We start from the raw sequence: 19,957 nt of genomic DNA on the forward strand, positions 1-19,957 counted from the left end.
GTCGGCCCCTAGACACTCCTCAGACATCGCTGATCTCATTAATACACTGGAACTTGATCTAACCATTCTGACTGAAACTTGGTTAACTGAATCTTCTACACCCATCATGGATATTCTAGTTCCCCCTAATTACAACATCATTAGACTTGACAGGACCAGCAAGACAGGCGGTGGAATCGCATGTATTTATAGGAGCAACCTCTCCGCCTCGCTCACCTCATGTGAATACTTCTGCCTAGATGTCATCAGCGAGAGCAAACCTGTATGCTCTCTGCACATCATCTATCACCCACCTGGGGACAACCTCATCTACACCCAACAACTCATGGACACAATATCAACCAATTCTGGTCGGCAAAACACTCAAATTTTCCTTGGTGACTTCAATCTCCACTGGAACGATCACAATGACGCAGTGGTAAACAGCCTCAAAAACTACCTCAACACTCGTGACCTCACCCAAATCTGCAACAGCCCGACCCACGATAAAGGCCCCATCCTCGACCTTATCATCTCCAAAGAGAACTCTACCCAACTTGGATCAATCCAACCCTGTGACTGGTCAGACCACCACATTATCACAATCTTTATCAATGAAAAAGTTAAATTTAACCTGGTTCAACCCACCAAATCCAAGGTCTGGAAAAGGGACCTGAAGAAACTCAACCCAAACTCTCTACCTTCCCACAGCTGCAATCTCCTCCTTCCCCCTACTGGTGCTCTAGACATTCAATCCTTGACCGAACACTACCTCAACTCTATGACTTCCATAATCAATGAGACCGCCCCATTGCAACTGAAAAAAGTCTCCTCCAAAAACTCCAAAACATGGTACGATGGCAGACTCAACGAAGATTGACGGGCTATGCGTATGGCAGAGCGCACCTGGAGATCAGCCCCTTCGGCACTGCACCTTAAAACTCTGAAGAAAAAGAGAAACGCCTACTTCAGGAAAATCAAGCGCACAAAATCAGATTTCTTCAGCCTCCAGCTCGACCAAGCAAAAAAACGACCAAGAAAACTGTTTGAACCAATCAATACACAATCCAAGGAACATCCCCAACCATCGCATAGCAATACAGGTGATACACCATCCTGTGAAGACTTCTCTGCTTTCTTTAATCTAAAGACTGACAACATAAGGAACGACCTTCTCAATGACGTAAGCCTTTACTCCAACCCCCACAGCATAACACCCAATGAACCAAAGAACCATGCTACATGGTCATCCTTTGACACCTATTCTGAAGAAACAATTAACAAACTGCTCACCACACTGAAACCCTCTAACCACCTCACAGACCCCCTTCCTGCTAACGCTGTAAAGGACTTCATCCCACTACTTCTACCACTCTGGACCAAAATTATCAACAGTTCACTTCAACAAGGACGCATCCCCGACTCCCTCAAAGTTGGACAAGTCACACCTATACTCAAGAAACCAACAGCTGACCCTACTGACCTAAACAATTACCGTCCTATTACCAACATTCCCACCCTTGCCAAACTGTTGGAAAAATGCGTCCAACTCCAATTAACGAAACACATTGATCGGTTTGACCTCCTCAACCCTCATCAATCAGGCTTCCAAACAGGACACAGTACTGAAACTGCTATGACACACATAATTGATGACGCCCTCCAAATCCTAGATCAGAACGATTCCTGCCTCCTCATCCTTCTTGATCTCTCCTCAGCATTTGACACTGTCAAACACGAGAACTTACTCGAGTTGTTAAACACCAGAATGGGTCTATCTGGGACTGTTCTCAAGTGGTTCACCTCCTTTTTACATAACCGATCCCAGAAATTCAAGAGCAACAACCTGATGTCCTCACCAGTGCCTGTAACATTAGGCGTCCCACAAGGATCTTCCCTATCGCCAACATTGTTTAACCTGGTCATGGAACCTCTCACCACCTTGTTACAAGCATCTAATGTACACTTTCACATGTACGCTGATGACATCCAACTATATTGGAAATTACAATCCCCCAAAGACATCAAACTGCTGAACTCAACGCTCAGAAACACCCAATCATGGCTTGCCGATAATCACCTCAAACTCAACGCTCTGAAAGCTGAGTTCCTTCTGATCTCACCTCCCGCAAAAAGCTCCACCACTCAAACCTGGCTTAAGCACCTAACAGCACTCAATGTCCAACCTACCATCGTGGACTCAGCGAAATCTTTAGGCATAACACTTGACGCAAATCTCATCATGCAACAGCATATCAGCAAGGCAACTAAGGGAGCTAATTTCCAAATCAATACTTTGAGGAAACTTAAACCCTTCCTCCCAGCCAAAGACTTCCAAACTGCAGTACAAGCCCTAGTCATGCCGTGCTTAGACTACGGTAGCGTCGCCCTCTGCGGACTCCCCCTTTCTACAACTGCGCCCCTGACAGCCTCTTTGAACGCTGCAGCGAGACTTATCACTGGATCAAAAAATCTTTTGCATATTTCCCCTGACCTAAAATCCTTAAACTGGCTGCCTTTTGAGGCCAGAATACATCTGAAAATTGCGTGCATGACTCAAAGGGCTATACACCACAGCTCACCTGGCTACCTCACTCAGAAGCTGACAATTTCTGGTGGCTCAAGAAACACAAGAAGTACAAATAATCTTCTTCTGAAACCTCGTAGATTCCGGAAGAAAAAACCATATAAGCGCTCCTTTTCAGGAATGGCACCCAGGATCTGGAACTCTTTCCCTCCAGAAACCAGACTTATCACCTCCACCACATTTTTTAAGAAAGAAGTGAAAGCTATCCCCATTGCTAAATTCACCTGAAGTTGTACTTCACTTTGGAACTATTTGAGACTTCTCACCTTTGTACTATTCGTTTATCTGACTGTCTGCTTGTATTATTGTTTTAGCTGATTAACTATGCTCCCTCATGTATATACCCTATTTTGCTACTCATCTATTCCTATAAGTATTCTTTGCTCAAAAGTTGTTAACCGCTCTCTTGTTTTTCCTACCCCCTGTTTTTTGTGTTTTTTGTAAAGCGCTCTGATATCTGCAAAGATCTTGTTTGCGCTATATAAAACCTTCAAAATAAATAAATAAAATAAATAAGATGCTGACTGAATGAGAAGCTAGCTTCAATCAGCGAATAAGAAGCTGGCCGAATAAGTAGCTAACTTCAGCCTGCGAATAAGAAGCTGGCCGAATAAGAAGCTAACTTCAGCCTCGTACTTGGATCGTAGCATTTTGAATTAAGTACAGCAGTTGAGCCTTCCCACGTTTGGGTTGTTTGCGCTACATAAAATAAATGTCAACATACTTATTCCATTTTACTCTACGGGCTGCAGTTTATGCTACCGTCATTTGCATTAACCATTTCTATATTCTGTGTGTGTGGCGTGGATCAGACAATTATGAGTCATGTCCACACTGGGGAACGGAGGCGCTTTCATATTTAGCCTCGTTGGAATGGAATATGCATTTATGGGCCACAAATACATATTCCATTCCATTTAGCGAGGCTAATTATGGACCACGCAACCCTAGGTTGCTTGGAGCCACGCCCCCACGCACTATCGTTTACTGTCCCTTTTGGGTGCCCGTAGCGCCGAGCTAGCTGGCTCGTGCAGCGTTTGACAGTTCAGCTAGGGCGCGCTGTAACTAAGTACCTGGCTCTTCGCGTGAAGCACCGTTGATTGGGCCATAACTCCGCCCGTCACTCTTGGAAAACAAGGATCCCGGGAGCATGGCTGCGGCTCACCAGCGCTTCTGCGTGGCGGAGGAGCGGAGCGGCCACTGCGCCGCCGTGGACGAGAACTTTCTCTATGTGTGGGGTGGCTATGTGGTAAGGCTTGTTTATACCTCCATTCTCTCTGCATGTGAAAGAAGACTTTCCCGTCACCCCCCAGTCCAGCAGTGTATACCTTCCCATAGCTTTAAGTGAAAGATTTATAAATCTGTTTGAAGTAGAAGTGAATTTGTTTTTTTCAGTGGTTGTTCTTTTCAGTGCATCGAGACATTCTCAAGTATGTGCTTTTATTTATTGTTTTCCATTTGTTTTATAATTCTTAGGAATCGTTATCTTGGATTATGAGAAGTCAAAAACTCTATGCTTGGAATAAAGTCCTTAATTAATATGTATTTTTAATGACCGTTTGTTTCGGACCTGTGTTATATATAGTTTTTTTAGAACCCAATGTGAGGTAACCAGCCATGACGTCGTGAAGCAGTACGTTCCGTCGAAATGAACCTATAAGTTCCACAGAATGACTAAAACAGCACTGAGAGACACTCGGGTGCTCCAATAATGCATTTCTGAAATTGGGTGGGTAGTCTTCGCACTTCTTTACTGGTTTCCAGAACAAAGGAAAGTAGTCTTGTCTGTTGTATAGATCTTTTCAGAAAAAATCAGAACAAAAGGTTAATTTTACAGACACATAATATAACAGTAAGTAAATAGATTGCTTACACAAGTACAAATCAAAGTAGATGTATGCTATTTGGTTTGTATAATATGTCGCACTACTGCGTATCTTCCACCGGATTATGTAAGGATTAAAAACTAGCAAGTATTTGTGAAAATTTGGCATCCGATTTAGGGGACAGTTACCACGTGATTCACCTCATTTTATGCTGTACAACAATACAAGAAGCAGTGCTCTGTTGATAAACGTATATTGCCAGCTCATAGGTAGTAATCCAGAGATGGAGAGAATGGTCGAGTGTGTGGTTACAGCACATTTGAAGGTGATAGGGTGTGTGCCATTGTATTAAAGGGCATTTGAGTAAGTGTAGAATACAGTATGTCTATCAAGAATGATGCAAGAACAATTGCACTGTTAAAACCTAAAAGCATGAATGAGAAATATAAAGGGAGCGTTGACAACATTTTGAAAAAATCCCATACATAGGCTTCTTAATCCTCATACATATGCTCTGGACAGTTTACCATTAGCCACTGCATAATGTGCCTTCACGACGGCATAAGTCTCCACCACATACAGCACAGAACAGTACCCCACCACGCACAGAACATTCAATTATAACCTGCTTCAAAGTGCACCATCACTCACTGAGTAAAGAACTCCATTAATTGACATAGTGTACCAAGATACAAAGCACAGTACCCCACTACCACAAAATAGTGGACATTAGGCTCAATTTACAGACCGTCCATTAAATTAGTGGCTAGCAGGGCTCGAGTCGGGGTACCACGCGGGTGGACGGTGTCCCCCCACTTATTTTACCGGGGGGACGCCGTCTCCCCTGCCAAACAGCTGGACTTCACTCTTTGGCCTCTCTGGGACGAGGAGCTCGGCACCTTTCGTGACGTCACTTCTGTCGTGACGTCACTTCTGTCGTGACGTCACTTCCGGTGACAGCGTCTCCCCACTTCTTTTTTTACGACTTGTGCCCTGGTGGAAAGGAAGACTTTCAATTTAGCTAGCTTTGGCAGCCAGTGGAGTAAGTAATATTTTTGGCACCCTGCAATCTGTTGTAGCATTTGCTCTTTGATGATTTGAGATTTTTTTTAAACCTGTTTTGTAGCCTTAAACTACTGACCGGGTTTCAACTAAAGTCTACCTTCTTATTCGATGCAGCTAAGAAGGGCGATAAGCCAAGTACAGGTGCCCTTTCCTGGGAAGGGAAGTCATCTATATGGTTTGCGTACCATTTGGCAAACAACCCCTATACTTATGCGGTAGAACGGTAGAACTAGCGCCACTGGAATTATGCAGTTTTGCGGCTGAAAAATAGATTTGTCACATTTGCCCATAATCAATAAAATAAAGGGTTTGTAGCTCAAACTGCAAACTGATCAAAAGTTTGTAAAATAGCAGTGACTTGTGTTGCAGCGAAGTGAAATGCCCTATGCAAAGGTTGACGAGTCCCCTTTCTGTTGCCCTTTACTGTATATGGGTGGGTAACATATACTAATGAGATAAAAAATGTGCACAGACAGTGTTAGCATTTGTAAAAATGATAAAATAAACAAGTAATTAGTTCACAAGGTGTGCCACAGTAGGCCCCATCGTTTGTCTTTTCTTGCAGCATAATGTATTCAACCCTGCCACATAATTTTGCTTTCTCTGCTGCAGATTTCCAGTGGCCTTGAGTGTAACCTTGTCACTGATGATCAGTTTGATTGTCCAAGAGAAGCCTAGGGGTTTTGAAGGCCTCCAAGAGTTTCAGACTACTTCAAATGATTCTCTCAGGTATTCCTGGTAGCTATATGTCTAGCAGCAGCTTTCTTATATCCGTGGTCAAACCAGAACCCCTGTATCTCTGGCAAATAGAGCAAGTTACAGCTCATGTAATACTGACGCTCAGCAGAAAGGTTAACACTACATTGTTCTGAATGTGGACAGTACGCATCAAGGGACTGTTCATAGATATCCATCAGTTCATTAATGCAGCCACAGGGAGCCAATAATTCATCCAATACCTATTTGCCAACATCACATTGCCATCTGTGGGTTGAATACATAATCAAAGTGTTAAAAGCAAAACTATGTCAACAATGCAAAATAATAGTGCCTCAAAAGCCAGGGATGGCTGATCGTGCCTCATGTTGTTGTAATATACAACAGGTCCTGCGCTAGGTGTACACGGTTTAGCTCGACATCTTTTTCTAATGCTGACTTTTTTTACATACTTTGCATTTATACTAGTCTACTTAGAAATTATACTGCATGCGGTTCATTTCTTGTCGCTTGTACACTCTGTCCAACAGTAGGAACATAGAAACCAATGCCCATGTACTTGATTGTCCAGTTGGAGACAAGTCTTTTTTTTTATATAACATATTTTTATTGGCATTTGTCCGGGATACATCAAGCCTGTAACAACCATGTTTAAGTTGACCTTTTTCATGTTTCAATACATTGCTTAGTCATCTCTATCATTATTACCCTGTCGTACATAGGCTTTCTATATCTACATGTATCTAGGAATAACAACGGTTGGAGACCGCTCTAAGGCCCCAGACAAACCTTTGCATCAGTACTGCACCTTTGACACAGTGCGATTGGGACAGTACTTTTGTTACATAAACTGCCTGTATGCTACATTCCACAGAGGAGCACTTCTGCTGGGATTATCCTGGAATGCTGTGCACTGGATGAAGATTCAGTCCTGCAGATTCTAATCTTTGTACTGGAAAGGACGATAGCCTGTTCCATCCCGACTGACTTCCTTGCACATCATACTCTGGTATGGGGGGGGTTAGGCTGTTAAAGTTAAAGTTAAGGGATTTATAGAGCGCTCGTAGACCAAACGGTTTCTTGGCGCTGGAGACGGAAGTACGAGGGGCAGAGAGGCAGACTACTCGGCAAAAGCTCGCAAGAAGAGCCAGGTCTTCAGTTCCTTACGGAAGTCCATATAAGAAGCAGATGTCCTGATGGAAAGGGGTAAAGAGTTCCAGAAGGAAGGGGCCAGAAAAGAGAAACTCATGCCGCCATGTTTCTTCCTTCTGCAACGGGAATGCACAAAAGGTGTTGGGAAGAAGACCGAAGGTCACGGGTGGGGGTGTAGACCTTGAGTTTGGCGGCTGTGAAGGCAGGAGCAGTGCCAGCTAAGGCTTTAAAGATCAAACAGCCAAGTTTAAAAAAAGAACGTTCAGAGAGAGGTAACCAATGTAATGCTTTTAAGAGTGGAGTAACATGGTGGTGTTTGGGGAATTTATAAACTAATCTGACAGCCTGGTTCTGAATTAGTTGGAGGCGGCGAAGCTCGTATGCCGGAATACCGACATACAGAGCATTGCCGTAATCAAGACGTGATATGACCATGGCTAACAAGATGAGTTTCAATGCCGCGTTAGAAAAGAAACGAGAAATTTTACGTATAATACGTAAATTGAGAAAGCAAGATGATACCACCGCACTAACTTGAGAGTGCATGGAGAGGTCACTGCTAACTCGGATGCCAAGACTTTTGACAGAAACTGAGGGAGAAGGTGGAGAGCCAAGGGGGGAAGGCCAGAAAGAGGAAGACCAGGGACTGGAGACACCCCCAGTGAGCACAAGCTCGGTCTCATCAGGGTTGAGCTTAAGATGGTTAGCACTCATCCAGTCACTGATGAAAATCATAACTGATTGAAAATTAAGAACAGAAGAAGGAGAAGGAGAGATATCGAAGATAAGTTGGACGTCATCGGCATAATTAAACACCGTGACGTCCAGTTTTTTAAGAGCAGAGATGAGAGGGAGAATGTACAGATTAAAAAGAAGAGGAGAAAGAGAAGACCCTTGGGGAACACCGCAGGTGATAGGACGAGCAGCAGCAGGAAAGCCGGCCAACTGGACGGCCTGCAGACGATTCTCCCAAAACGAGGAGATCCAAGCCAGGGGAGAACCCCGAAGCCCCGCGGCCTTGACACGGTCGATCAGGATGGTATGATCGACCATGTCAAAGGCAGCTGGCAGGTCCAGAAGGACCAAGGCCTGGAAGGAGTTGGCTGTCCCAGGGATCTGCCAGATGTTACTCCCACTATGCCCTCCATGGTATAAGTAGTATTAGATAGGGGTATGGTCATAATCACACAGAAAAGTAATAATGGCTGAACTGTTTATCTTCTTCACCTTTCTTGTAATGCTGGTTACAATGCTTTTTAAAAAATCCTACTAATAATTGCAGCTCTCGCTTTCTATACAAGAATACGGTTGTTTCAATAAATGTTTGGAATCAAGATTCGTATCTTTCTTGTGTCTCCCTTGGGCATTAAAACGTAAACAATGTAAGGTTAGATCTGTTTCCATAAAGGTAAGGTTAGAAGTTCACATGGGGCACTGTGAGCTTGCTAGGAATTGTGATATTTACTAATGATACATGTGGACCTGTAATGACCTACTTCTCTGTATGTTTTGGTGCTTCTGTCAGTCACCTGGCCATTACTTACCACATCTTTTCTCAGGATCCAGAAAGACACCACATTTCACAATACTTACCGAAGAAAGGAATAAACACTGACCACATATAAGACCATTGCAGAGGAGCTCGCAAATAACAACAAGTCACAACACCTCCCCATCCGAGAGGGTACACAGCGCATGCTCCTCCTGGCAATGTATTGGATAGAATAATGTAGATTTTTCTAGTGTTCATGACGGAAAATCTTAATTTTATTAAAGACACAGAGGCGATTATTATGCTTTCTTATCTTGCATTTATTTTAACAGCAGCCAAGATAAGTAAAAAACTACAGTTCCCAGAGGGCCAGAGAACAAACTGGGCCATGGGAACGAGAAATAACGAGAATACAGTAACCAATCACAGCAGACCTAATAGATAAAGACCCTAACTGACTGCGCAGCTTCCTCTTTTCGCTGGCGAGCAGATCAATTATAGTCATTAAACAAGGGGAAAATGGATAAAAGTAAGGATATAGCCAAAGTCCAGGAACATAAGTCTTGTATCAGAGGAATCCAAGGAAGAAGACCAAACAGGAGTCCAGGAGGATGATGCAGGGACGCTGGAGAAGGAGAACTCGGAGGTGAAGATCGAAGGAGTCGAAGTGAAGATCTTCTAAGATGAAGCCGGTGGCAGGGCTGGATTCGCTGTAGGGAGGGAGAACAATGTTAAAAATGTTGCGGCGGGATAATACTCGCCTCCGTGTCTTTAATAAAATTAAGATTTTCCGTCATGAACACTAGAAAAATCTACATTTTATGGCAAGACCGGAGGCTCCTATTATGCTTGTTTAAAGCATATTAACAACATCAGAAGCCACAGTATGAACAGGTTTACAATAGAACATGCGAAATATACTGTCATTTGACCAGTCTGCTGATCTCAAAATGTCCTCCAAACGAGAGCCAGACCAAAAGGCTGTAGAAGCCATGGCTCCCCTGGCCGAATGAGCCCCGAAAACGGAGACATCAATACCGGCAAGAGACATGACCCAACGAACCCAACGGGCAAGAGTAGGAGAGGAGACAGGAAGATGGGGTTTACGAAAGGAAATGAGGAGTTGAGAATGAGAGGGCGTTCTGAGATCAGCAGTTCGTTGTTCGTACACTTTTAAACATTGTCCCACACACAATTTGGGATGAGCTGGAAAGTAAGGATAAAACACTGAATCCAAATGAGTCTTAGTACGTCTGCGTATCTGAAAAAGAACACCTGTAGGAGAGAATTGGCGAGCAGAAACATCTAGAGCTTTAACATCAGAAACTCTCTTAATGGAAATTAGACACAGTAACATGGTAAGTTTGGCAGATAGCATCTTGAGAGAAAGAACAGAATTGTCTGGCCAATTAGAAAACAATTTAAGAACCACTGTAACATCCCATAAAGAGGTATACTTAGCCAACGGTGGTTTCGCACAACGAACACCTTTGAGTAGGCGACAAATCAGAGGGTGAGCACCAACCGGTTTGCCATCGATTTGGGAATGGTAGAGGGAGATGGCTGAACGATAGAGATTGATAGTGCGGTAAGCCTTACCGGCACTGGCTTGAGCGCCAAGGAAATTAATGATGAAATTCAGAGAGGCTGAAATGGGATCGAGGTCCCTTTCCAAACACCAGCTTGTCCAAAGAGACCAGGCGGATTTGTAAGCTTTGGATGTTCCAGGAGCCCAGGCTTGGCTGATAAAGATTGAAGCCTCTTGTGAAATGAGGACGTCAGAAGAGGAAGGCCGGAAACTTTCCAGGCCGAGAGCTGCAGGGAGGAGTCGAGAATGAGACTGTGTTGTACGCCTAGGGGATTGAGCAGAAGATCCTCGAAGGAGGGAAGAAGGACAGGGAAATCCACTGCCATCTCGAGAAGAGTCGGAAACCACACTTGAGCTTGCCAGAAGGGGGCCACAAGGACCAGAGACGCAGACTGGCGGCGAACCTGAGAAAGGACCCTGTTGATCATCAGAAAAGGAGGGAAGGCATAATGGAGATGACGAGACCAGTCCTGCAGGAAAGCGTCTGTCGCCGAAGCCAAGGGGTCCGGACGCCAACTGTAGAACCGGGGTAATTGTGAATTGAGCCGGGATGCAAAAAGATCGATAGAGAAAGGGCCCCAAAGATGGGAAAGAGAAAGGAAGACGGATGGACAGAGCTTCCAATCGCTGGAATCTCGAAGAAATCTCGAGTGCCAATCCGCTACGCTGTTGAGATCTCCGGGGAGATACTCTGCAGTCAAAGAAAGATGATGTGCGAGACAGAACTCCCACAGACTCTTTGCTAAGTCCGCTAGGGGTTTGGACCTTGTTCCGCCGAGATGGTTGATGTATCGGACCGCAGAAACATTGTCCATACGAAGAAGGATAGAACAGTGAATCCTGTTTTTTGTAAGGCTTTTGATCGCAAAGGAACCTGCAAGCATCTCTAAACAGTTGATGTGCAACTTGGACTCCTCGGCGGACCATGAACCTCCAGTCGAGATTGGTCCACATCGGGCGCCCCAGCCCGACAGGCTTGCATCGGATTCTAAGACAAGATCTGGGGCAGTGGCGAAGATAGTGCGTCCGTTCCACGCATCTAAATGGTCTATCCACCACTGAAGCTCGGTACGAGACTCGGGATCGAGAGCCACGAGATCCGAATAAGCGAGGCCCTGTCGAAGGTGTTGAATCTTGAGGCGCTGAAGAGCGCGATAATGGAGAGGGCCAGGGAAGATGGCCTGAATGGAGGAGGAAAGGAGACCGACGATCCTCGCTAAGGATCGGAGAGACAAAAGAGAGGACTGAAGGACGGAAACAATCTCCGCTTTGATCTTGGAAACTTTGGAGAGGGGCAGGCGAAGGGACGCTGCAGCAGAGTCCACCAGAAAACCCAAGAATTCCATGTTCTGAGATGGAATCAGAGATGACTTGTCGGTATTGATGAGAAAACCCAGGTCCAAAAGAAGCGACCGAGTCACCAGCAGGTCGGTGAGGAGAGACTGTTGGTCGGAATTCATGAGGAGGATATCGTCCAAGTAAATAATTAGTCTGATGCCAAGAGATCGAAGATAGCCGACCACTGGTTTCAAGAGTTTTGTGAAGCACCAGGGCGCGGATGATAAGCCAAAGGGAAGAGAGGTGAAACAATAGTTGACACCTGCCCACTGAAACTGGAGATATTTCCATTGAGAGTGATGAATAGGGACCGTGAGGTAAGCATCCTGAAGATCCAAACGGACCATCCAATCGTTGGGGCGAAGAGTGTCCCTCAGATGTAAAATGGTTTCCATTTTGAAATGGCGATAAACCACAAATTGGTTGAACCACTTCAAGTTGATGACTGTGCGGAGCTTCTTGTTTTTCTTTTGAACCAGAAAAATGGAGCTTAGAAAGCCTGAGGAGTCGAAGGGAAAAATTTGAATTGCTCTTTTTTGGAGTAGAGCCTCGATCTCGGTGGAGATCTGAGATGCCACGAGAAGTGAAAAGACGGGAGGGGGAGGAAGAGAAGACTGAACGGGAGGAGAAATGAACTCTATTAGGAAGCCTTGCACCGTGTGTAAGACCCAAGGGTCTGCACTGAGAGTGCACCATTTTTGAAGAAACAGTTTTAAGCGGCCCCCGACAGGAGGGGAAGAAGAAAGGCTTACCTTGCTGGTTGGAGTTGTGACGGTAGTTTCGTTGACCTTTCCCTCGGAAGCCACGTCCACGTTGGGGATAAAATTGGGGTTTGTAGTCCTGGTTGTTGTTGGACGAACCTCTGGAGCCTTGGTGATAGGGACGGCCGGAAGAGCGGCCCCTGCCTCTGCCGGCCCGTCCAAAAACCCGAGGGGCGAAAACCTTTTTCACTGTTTGCTGGGCTTTGTCCAAAGAAGCAAAAGTAGAAACGAATCTAATGAGGTCACGAACCAAATTTTCTCCAAAAAGGAGACCGTTCGCCTTGGGGCCAGGATCCATAGGAGCTAGATTGGAGAGTTTGGGATCCAATTTGATCAGGAGACCCTTGCGACGTTCATGCGTAATTGCGGAATTTGCATTACCCAAAAGACAGAAGGCGCGTTGAGCCCACATGGAGACTTCCTCAGCAGAAAGTTCGGTACCATCCAATCGGGAGGATTCCGCCAAATCAAAAATACGGGCTAGAGGGCCCACTATATCCAGCAACTTGTCCTGGCAAGTGGACCAGGCCTTGTCCACCCCTCTGCGGGGTCCTTGCCAAACTTGGAAAAGAAGGTGAGGAGTGGTTGGTCAATGGTAGGAACCAAAGTGATTTTGTCAGGAAGAGCAGGCTTGGGGCATTCAGATTTGAGCCTGGCTCTTACTGGGGCCTCTAAAGGCAGACGTAACCTGGCTGAGATGTATTCACCGACATGGTGAGAAGGAAGCCATTCAGTAGAATTTGGGTGTCGAATAGTAGAAGGATCAAACATGGGAAAACCTTCAGAATCAAAAACTGGGTCAAAAGCAAAAGAATCCAATTTAGAAGATTTAGGAGGGGGGGGGGAAGGGTCGGTCGTGTCAAAAAGGTCAATCAATTGATCTGCGTCATCAAAGTTAGCATCATCATCATCATCTGTGTCCAATATGGTGGAAATTACTAATTTTTTTCTAGGAGACTCTGCATGTTTGTCTTTATGTGTACGTTTGCCCTCGGAACCAACAAACCCCTCCTTAGAAGGAGACCTGGGAGGAGCGGAGTCCTCAGTCAAAAGCGAGGAAGACTCGCCAACCAATGACGCTTTTTTAGAGACACGAGATTGAGCAGAGTGTTCCACCTTTCTTTTTCTGCTTTCCCCCGCAGATTGGGCCAATACTTTGGACATGATGCTTAACATGGAGTTCTCCATATTTTTAGACATTCTTTTCATGGATACCTCCACAGCTGTTTCCACAGAGTTATTAATGAATTTATTTAAGTCCTTTTTGAAGGACTGAGAGTCCTGTGTGGGGACTTCCTCAGAGGAACTATCGAGTTCCATAGCCAGGCTGTGTCAAAAGGCAAACACAGAAACAGGAGGTAGGCGAGGGTTAATTTTTTAGTCAGGGGCGTGTTTAAGGGCTGGGCCGGGCAGAGAGCGTCAGGCGGCTTCACACGCTGTTGAAGGAAGACACCGGAACAGAAAATGCAGGCACGCGAGGGGCCGGTGACTGGAAAAGCCTCCCAGAGGTGAGAGAAGGTCGGGGAAGACGCGCGAAGCAGCGCGCGCTAGGACGGAACCAAGGGAAGCCGAGGGGGGGGGGCCGGGAACGAAGCACCGGAGATGAAAGGCAACACACGCGAGGAGCGTGAAAGCAAGAGCGCGAGGGCGCGCTTTACAATAACAATAAAAATAGCTTTAAAACTAGCACAATATGCATGAAAACCCATAAAACATTACTGTGAGCATAGATAAAGACACTTATCTGACTGCGAGCAGCAAGAAAAGAGGAAGCTGCGCAGTCAGTTAGGGTCTTTATCTATTAGGTCTGCTGTGATTGGTTACTGTATTCTCGTTATTTCTCGTTCCCATGGCCCAGTTTGTTCTCTGGCCCTCTGGGAACTGTAGTTTTTTACTTATCTTGGCTGCTGTTAAAATAAATGCAAGATAAGAAAGCATAATAGGAGCCTCCGGTCTTGCCATAAAATTAGAATTTAGACATCCCTGCTAAGAGCCAATTTCCCTTCCGTATCAACAATTACCCATTAGAGGGGAATCGCCCATCCCTCTGTAAGTACTTGGTAAAAAAGGGGCCTGACCTTCCTTCACAAGGAATAAAGACAAATGATATGCTTCAAGGGTTCTTTATTACATGATAATAGGATGACAAAAGAGAGAAATAACTAAACATCACAGTAAACATTAGTAGCAGTCATCAACACATACATATACATAGAGCCTGAAAATAAAAGACATAGGGCCAGATGTAGGTAAAATAGATTTACCGATTCTTAATTACCGAAAATTACCGAATTTTACCGATTCGGTAATTAAGAATCGGTAAATCTGAGGGGTGGATATGTAGGTATTCCAGATGTGCTGGAATAACGAATCGGATAAATTCGGTATTTACCGATGCCCATTCATTCCTATGGGCTTTGAAGCCCATAGGAATGAATGGGCATTACTGGTTGGTATTTACCGAATCGGTAAATACCGATTTTCACAAGGGTGCAGAGGGTGTCACTTTGACACCCTCTGGCCCCCCCAAAACAGGCTCGGGTGCCATGTGGCAGGCATTCATGCCCTAAGGGCAGGTCTGCCTGTCACATGTCATAGGTGTGCATGCACACGTGTGCATGCACACCGGAATCAGTATTTTACCATCAAATTGGATTTGATGGTAGAATACCGATTCGGTAAGGCCTCTGGGACTCAGAAGAGTCCCACCTACATCTGGGTGCCTCAGAATCTGTAAATTTACCGATTTGTTTTATTTTACAGAATCGGTAAAATTACTGATTCGGTAATTTTACCGAATCGGTAAAAAAATGCCCCCTACATACCTGTCACCCATTTACCGATCGGTAACGGCCAAATTCAGCCGTTACCGGTCGGTAAATGGCCTGAAACGGCCACCTACATCTGGCCCATAGTTAGATACAATAAGTATTCATGGAACACCTCACCATCTTGTCATCTGAAGAAGGGCCCGTCTGTCTTTCCCTCTCTGGTTGGGTCAGGACTCTCTGTTCCACAAACACAACTGCACGTCTGCACCGTGATGTATCATCAGACCGCCAAAACCAACAGACCAGCATCTCACCCTCTCTCGGACCCCCTTTCTCTAATATAGAATGCAGCTCTCCATCGAAGTTTCAGGCTAACTCTGCCTACAGTTTGAAGTAGTGAATCATCTTGCAGAACCTTTAAACCCTCCCACTGTAACATCACAAATCTTATGCAATACATTAGCTGACTACTTCTCAGATAAGGTCACAACTATATTCAAGGACTTTACCCCTAATGCCAACAACATATCATGCACGAACATAGAACCAAAACTGAACCCGGCTACTTTCACGAAATTCACTCAGGTACATTTGCATCGTATCCATAAACTTATTTCGTCAATCAAATCAGGCTCCCCTCTGGACCCTTGTCACCCCTCTATACTTCACACCATTCCAGATACCATTACTTTACCACTGACACACATCTGTAATATTATGTTCTCATCAGGTATTTACCCCAATATTTGGAAAAACACCATAATCAAACCGCTCCTAAAAAAACCATCGCTTGATCCATCTGAGTCTTCCAGCTACCGTCCCATTGCATCATTGCCATATCCTGCCAAGATCTTTGAATCTGTCATGAACGAACAACTTTCTGACTATATTCATTCTAATGACCTACTAGATGACACCCAGTTCGGTTTCCGACAAGGTCACGGGACAGAAACGGCCCTGATCAAGGCCGCTGACGAAATAAGAACCACAATGGACAACGATGGTCAGGCGGTTTTGATCCTGCTGGATTTATCGGCGGCTTTCGACACGGTCGATCATCCTACTCTGATCGGCCGTGTCGAGGCCATCGGTATCAAACACAAGGCCAGGGATCTTATAGCATCTTTTCTGGCCGACCGTAAACAGGCAGTCAAGCTGGGCTCATTTACCTCCCCAACACTGGCCCTCCCTTGCGGTGTCCCACAGGGTTCCTCGCTGAGTCCGACCCTTTTCAACATTTATGTATCGGACTTAGCGAGGGTAATAAAAGCGTATAATATTAATCTGACCACCTACGCTGATGACACCCAGCTGGTATTATCTATTCACAAAAACGGTTCCACCATAGCGGCCAACTTCAAAGACGGTATGCGGGCCATTAGCAGTTGGATGGCCTCCAACTGTCTGAAATTGAACTCTTCTAAGACCGAAGTGATGCTGTTCGGCAAGGTCCAGCCAGCCTGGTCTCCTTTATGGTGGCCGGAGGAAATGGGCACTCCACCTGAGCCAGTCGGCAAAGTGAGAAACTTGGGAGTTATATTTGACGACAAACTTCATTTCCATCACCACGTGAACTCTGTAGTTTCATCGTCTTTCAACATCTTGCGAAAAATTAAGAAGCTTCTGCCATACCTTCCCACCAATACTGGCAAAACTCTTATTTCCACCCTAGTGTTTTCACGTACTGATTATTGCAACGCCCTTTTTCTCAACGCCCAAGAAAAAGTCATTTCCAAACTGCAAATGATTCAGAACGCCTCGGCCAGAGTTTTACTTGGCATCCCAAAATGTACCTCCGTCTCAAGACAACTAGCTCAACTGCACTGGCTCCCGGTGAGGAGCCGTACTAAGTTTAAGTCATTATGCATTGTCTACAGGGCAATGAACAACATGGGACCCACATTTCTTAAAAATTCCCTTAAGCCTCTCCCAACCCTCAGAACGCTTCGTTCCAACACCGCTCACCTGATTCAAATTCCCAGAACAAGGAAAGTCAATTGGGGAGACAGACGTTTTAGCATTGCAGCGGCAAGATTATGGAACTCTCTTCCCCTCAATATAAAATCTAGCCCCACATTGCTTATCTTCAGAAAGCAACTTAAGACATGGTTGTTCTCTCAATGATTTAACTAGCACCTTCAGATATAGAACTCTGCATCTGTCCTCTAAGACACTGGTAATAGATCTAGCTCCTAGCGCCGAGACACCCATGGGTAATTGCTGCGCTTTAAAAATCACATAAATAAATAAATAAATAAATACAGTTCTCACTGGATTCCTGTACCACCTCGTACCAAGAGAGCACAACAAGCAGCTGGCCAAGCGTTTTGCGATGACTCCGGCATCGAGAGAGCACATTCTTCTGATAAGAACCGGTCCTCTCTGGTTCACTACTGGTGAACAACACATGGAATCTAAAATATAACCTCTCGCCTAAAGAGGCTCAGAAGAGGGCTGCAGTTTAGAATATGGAGTTGCTCAAGCATAGGCCTCTACTACTTGGAAAACAGAATGATATTAGACCACGTTAAAGCCAATAGGCTAAAGTCATAATTCACCTAACTCAAATAACACTATGCACTTAATCCCTCAGTATTCACTATGGAGCACATGTGTGCACCATCACCAACAACACTGCACCTCAACATCCCATACCTTCTATTCTTTGGCAAGATTATTCTACTGAAAAACAGCAAGAGTATAGAACAGAAGAGAAATAGGCATATGCAAGACCATCCTACATTAAGGCTAAGGTAACATAGCACACTGAAGTCAGTACACAATGGTGGTGATCGAGGGTCATCACAGTGCATCAGACCACTAAAGTGGCTGTTTCACTACAGGACGAGTCCCCATATTCTAACGGTTATGGTGTCCAGATACACAGTCTTACTTAATACATAGGAGCCATATAAAAATGTCATAGCACTTCTTGGCAGACCTGTGAAATGCAAAATAAAATGTAGTCCCTATCTTTATGCTTTTGTAGGTCTTGCTATAGACAGTGCATGTGGTATCTGTCTTGAGATATATTGTTAGCTTAAAGTGGACTTAGAGTCCGTCCATTGGTTGGCTCCGGTATCACTCTTATTTACTTGCTTCTGAAGGCTTTGCTTCCTCTTCTTGTGCTTCTCTCCCCTAAGAACTTGTGTCCTCTCACTGCTCATTTTTCATATTCTATTTTTTTTTGTTCGTTAAGCACGCTATGAGAGTGCATGTGTTTTCCAGATGTTTCCCTCATGTATTTCTCCACCCTCCACGTTCCTCTTTCTTGTCTTCCTTCAGTTGCTGTTCTTGCTTCCTCGTCGGCCACCTTCCATTGCTGTTCTTGCATCCTCACCACAACTTCTCCATTTGCTCCCCCAGCCCCGCCTATCTGCTTCTGTTGTCTGTTTCCTACTCCAGCCCCCTCCTGCTTGCCGTTGCCTGTGTGTTTCCCCCTTTGTTCTCCATGTGCTTTCCCAGCCCCTCCTGTTCACCCTCCATTGTAAGCTTGCTACACCAGCCTCTACTTCCTTTCCCAGTTCTCCTGCCCACCATCCACAGTCAGCTTACTTTCTTAGCCCCCTGCCCACCCTCCATTATCAGCTTGCCACCTCATCCCTTCTCATCTCACCCTGCTTTGTCATTTTGATGCCCCTCCTGCCCACCGTCTGTTGTCAGCTTCCTGCCCCGTCCGCTCCCGTTTACCCTCCACTGTAAGCTTGCTGTCCTATACTCGTCTACCGATGCTCCGCTGTCTGTTTGGCACCCCATCCCCTTCTGCCCACTCTTGTTATACCTTTGTTTTCCCCTGCTCTTTCTGCCACCCATCCAGAAAAAGAGTATTGGCACTGGCCGCCTCATCATGCTTTAAAAAAATATATTTTTAGCCATGCTGCACAGCAACTGCACTGCTGGGGAGCAGGACTAAAAATCATGGCCTTCTCAGAGTGAGACTGTTAGAAATTGGGTTTCTGGTTGGCAGAGGTATGTACCCTGTCCAAGCAGCAACCACAATCCTAGTCAGGGTAAGTCACAAACACACCCTAATTTAACCTGTGCTGACAACCTGTTAGCTTGGCACAGAGCAATCAGGCTGAACTTAAAAGGAAATGTGTAAAGTATTTGTGCAACACTTAAAACAGTGAAAATACGGCACAAAAAGATACCACAACTGGTCAGTAAATTAGAGCCTAATTTAATGAACAAAACAAGACTAAAACGATAAACATCCAATAAGTAGAACCAGAGTTATGCATTTTTAATGAATACACTGAAATGTATTGTTTAAAAGCATAAAGCGCCTACCGGGGCTATATTGTCATGCTTTACCAGGTCAAATCCAAATGTTCAGGCAGATAGCAATGGAGCTCGGGTCGTATACAGGGACCAGCTTTGCCCTGCTGCAAAGTACCTTGCTTGCGTCGAGGACGAAATGCGAGGAGCAGAGGAGGTGATGCTTTGTCAGCAATTCCAGGACGTAGGTGACGCATCGGCTCTGAGACACGCAAAGTCGAAGATGCTTCGGAAATGGAGTCAATGCACAACCCGGTCGGCAATGCGCCGCAGTTTAACCTTTCAATGGCGGCAATGCATCTGCAGTTGAAGAGTTGTGCCAGTTCTGAGTCAATGGCGTTATCGGCAATGCGTGAAAACTGCTGAAACAGCACATCTGAATGAAACAGTTCGTTATAGATTC

At 45.2% G+C, this 19,957-nt stretch overlaps 1 protein-coding gene across 2 annotated transcripts in view; it reads left to right on the forward strand.

The window, feature by feature from the left end:
• Positions 1-3,597: 3,597 nt before the first annotated feature.
• Positions 3,598-19,957, forward strand: part of KLHDC1 (kelch domain containing 1) — a 1,359,852-nt gene continuing 1,343,492 nt past the window's right edge. Inside the window, exon 1 of one of the 2 annotated variants that reach the window (XM_078659709.1) lies at positions 3,598-3,815. In XM_078659709.1, coding sequence (XP_078515835.1) covers positions 3,717-3,815 — 99 coding nt within the window. In that variant the 5' untranslated portion in view covers positions 3,598-3,716. The remainder of the gene's footprint in view (positions 3,816-19,957) is intronic. The other variant, XM_078659708.1, reaches the window with a different exon arrangement.

The sequence above is a fragment of the Lissotriton helveticus genome, chromosome 9, assembly GCF_964261635.1.
Source record: "Lissotriton helveticus chromosome 9, aLisHel1.1, whole genome shotgun sequence".
Lineage (NCBI taxonomy): Eukaryota > Metazoa > Chordata > Amphibia > Caudata > Salamandridae > Lissotriton > Lissotriton helveticus.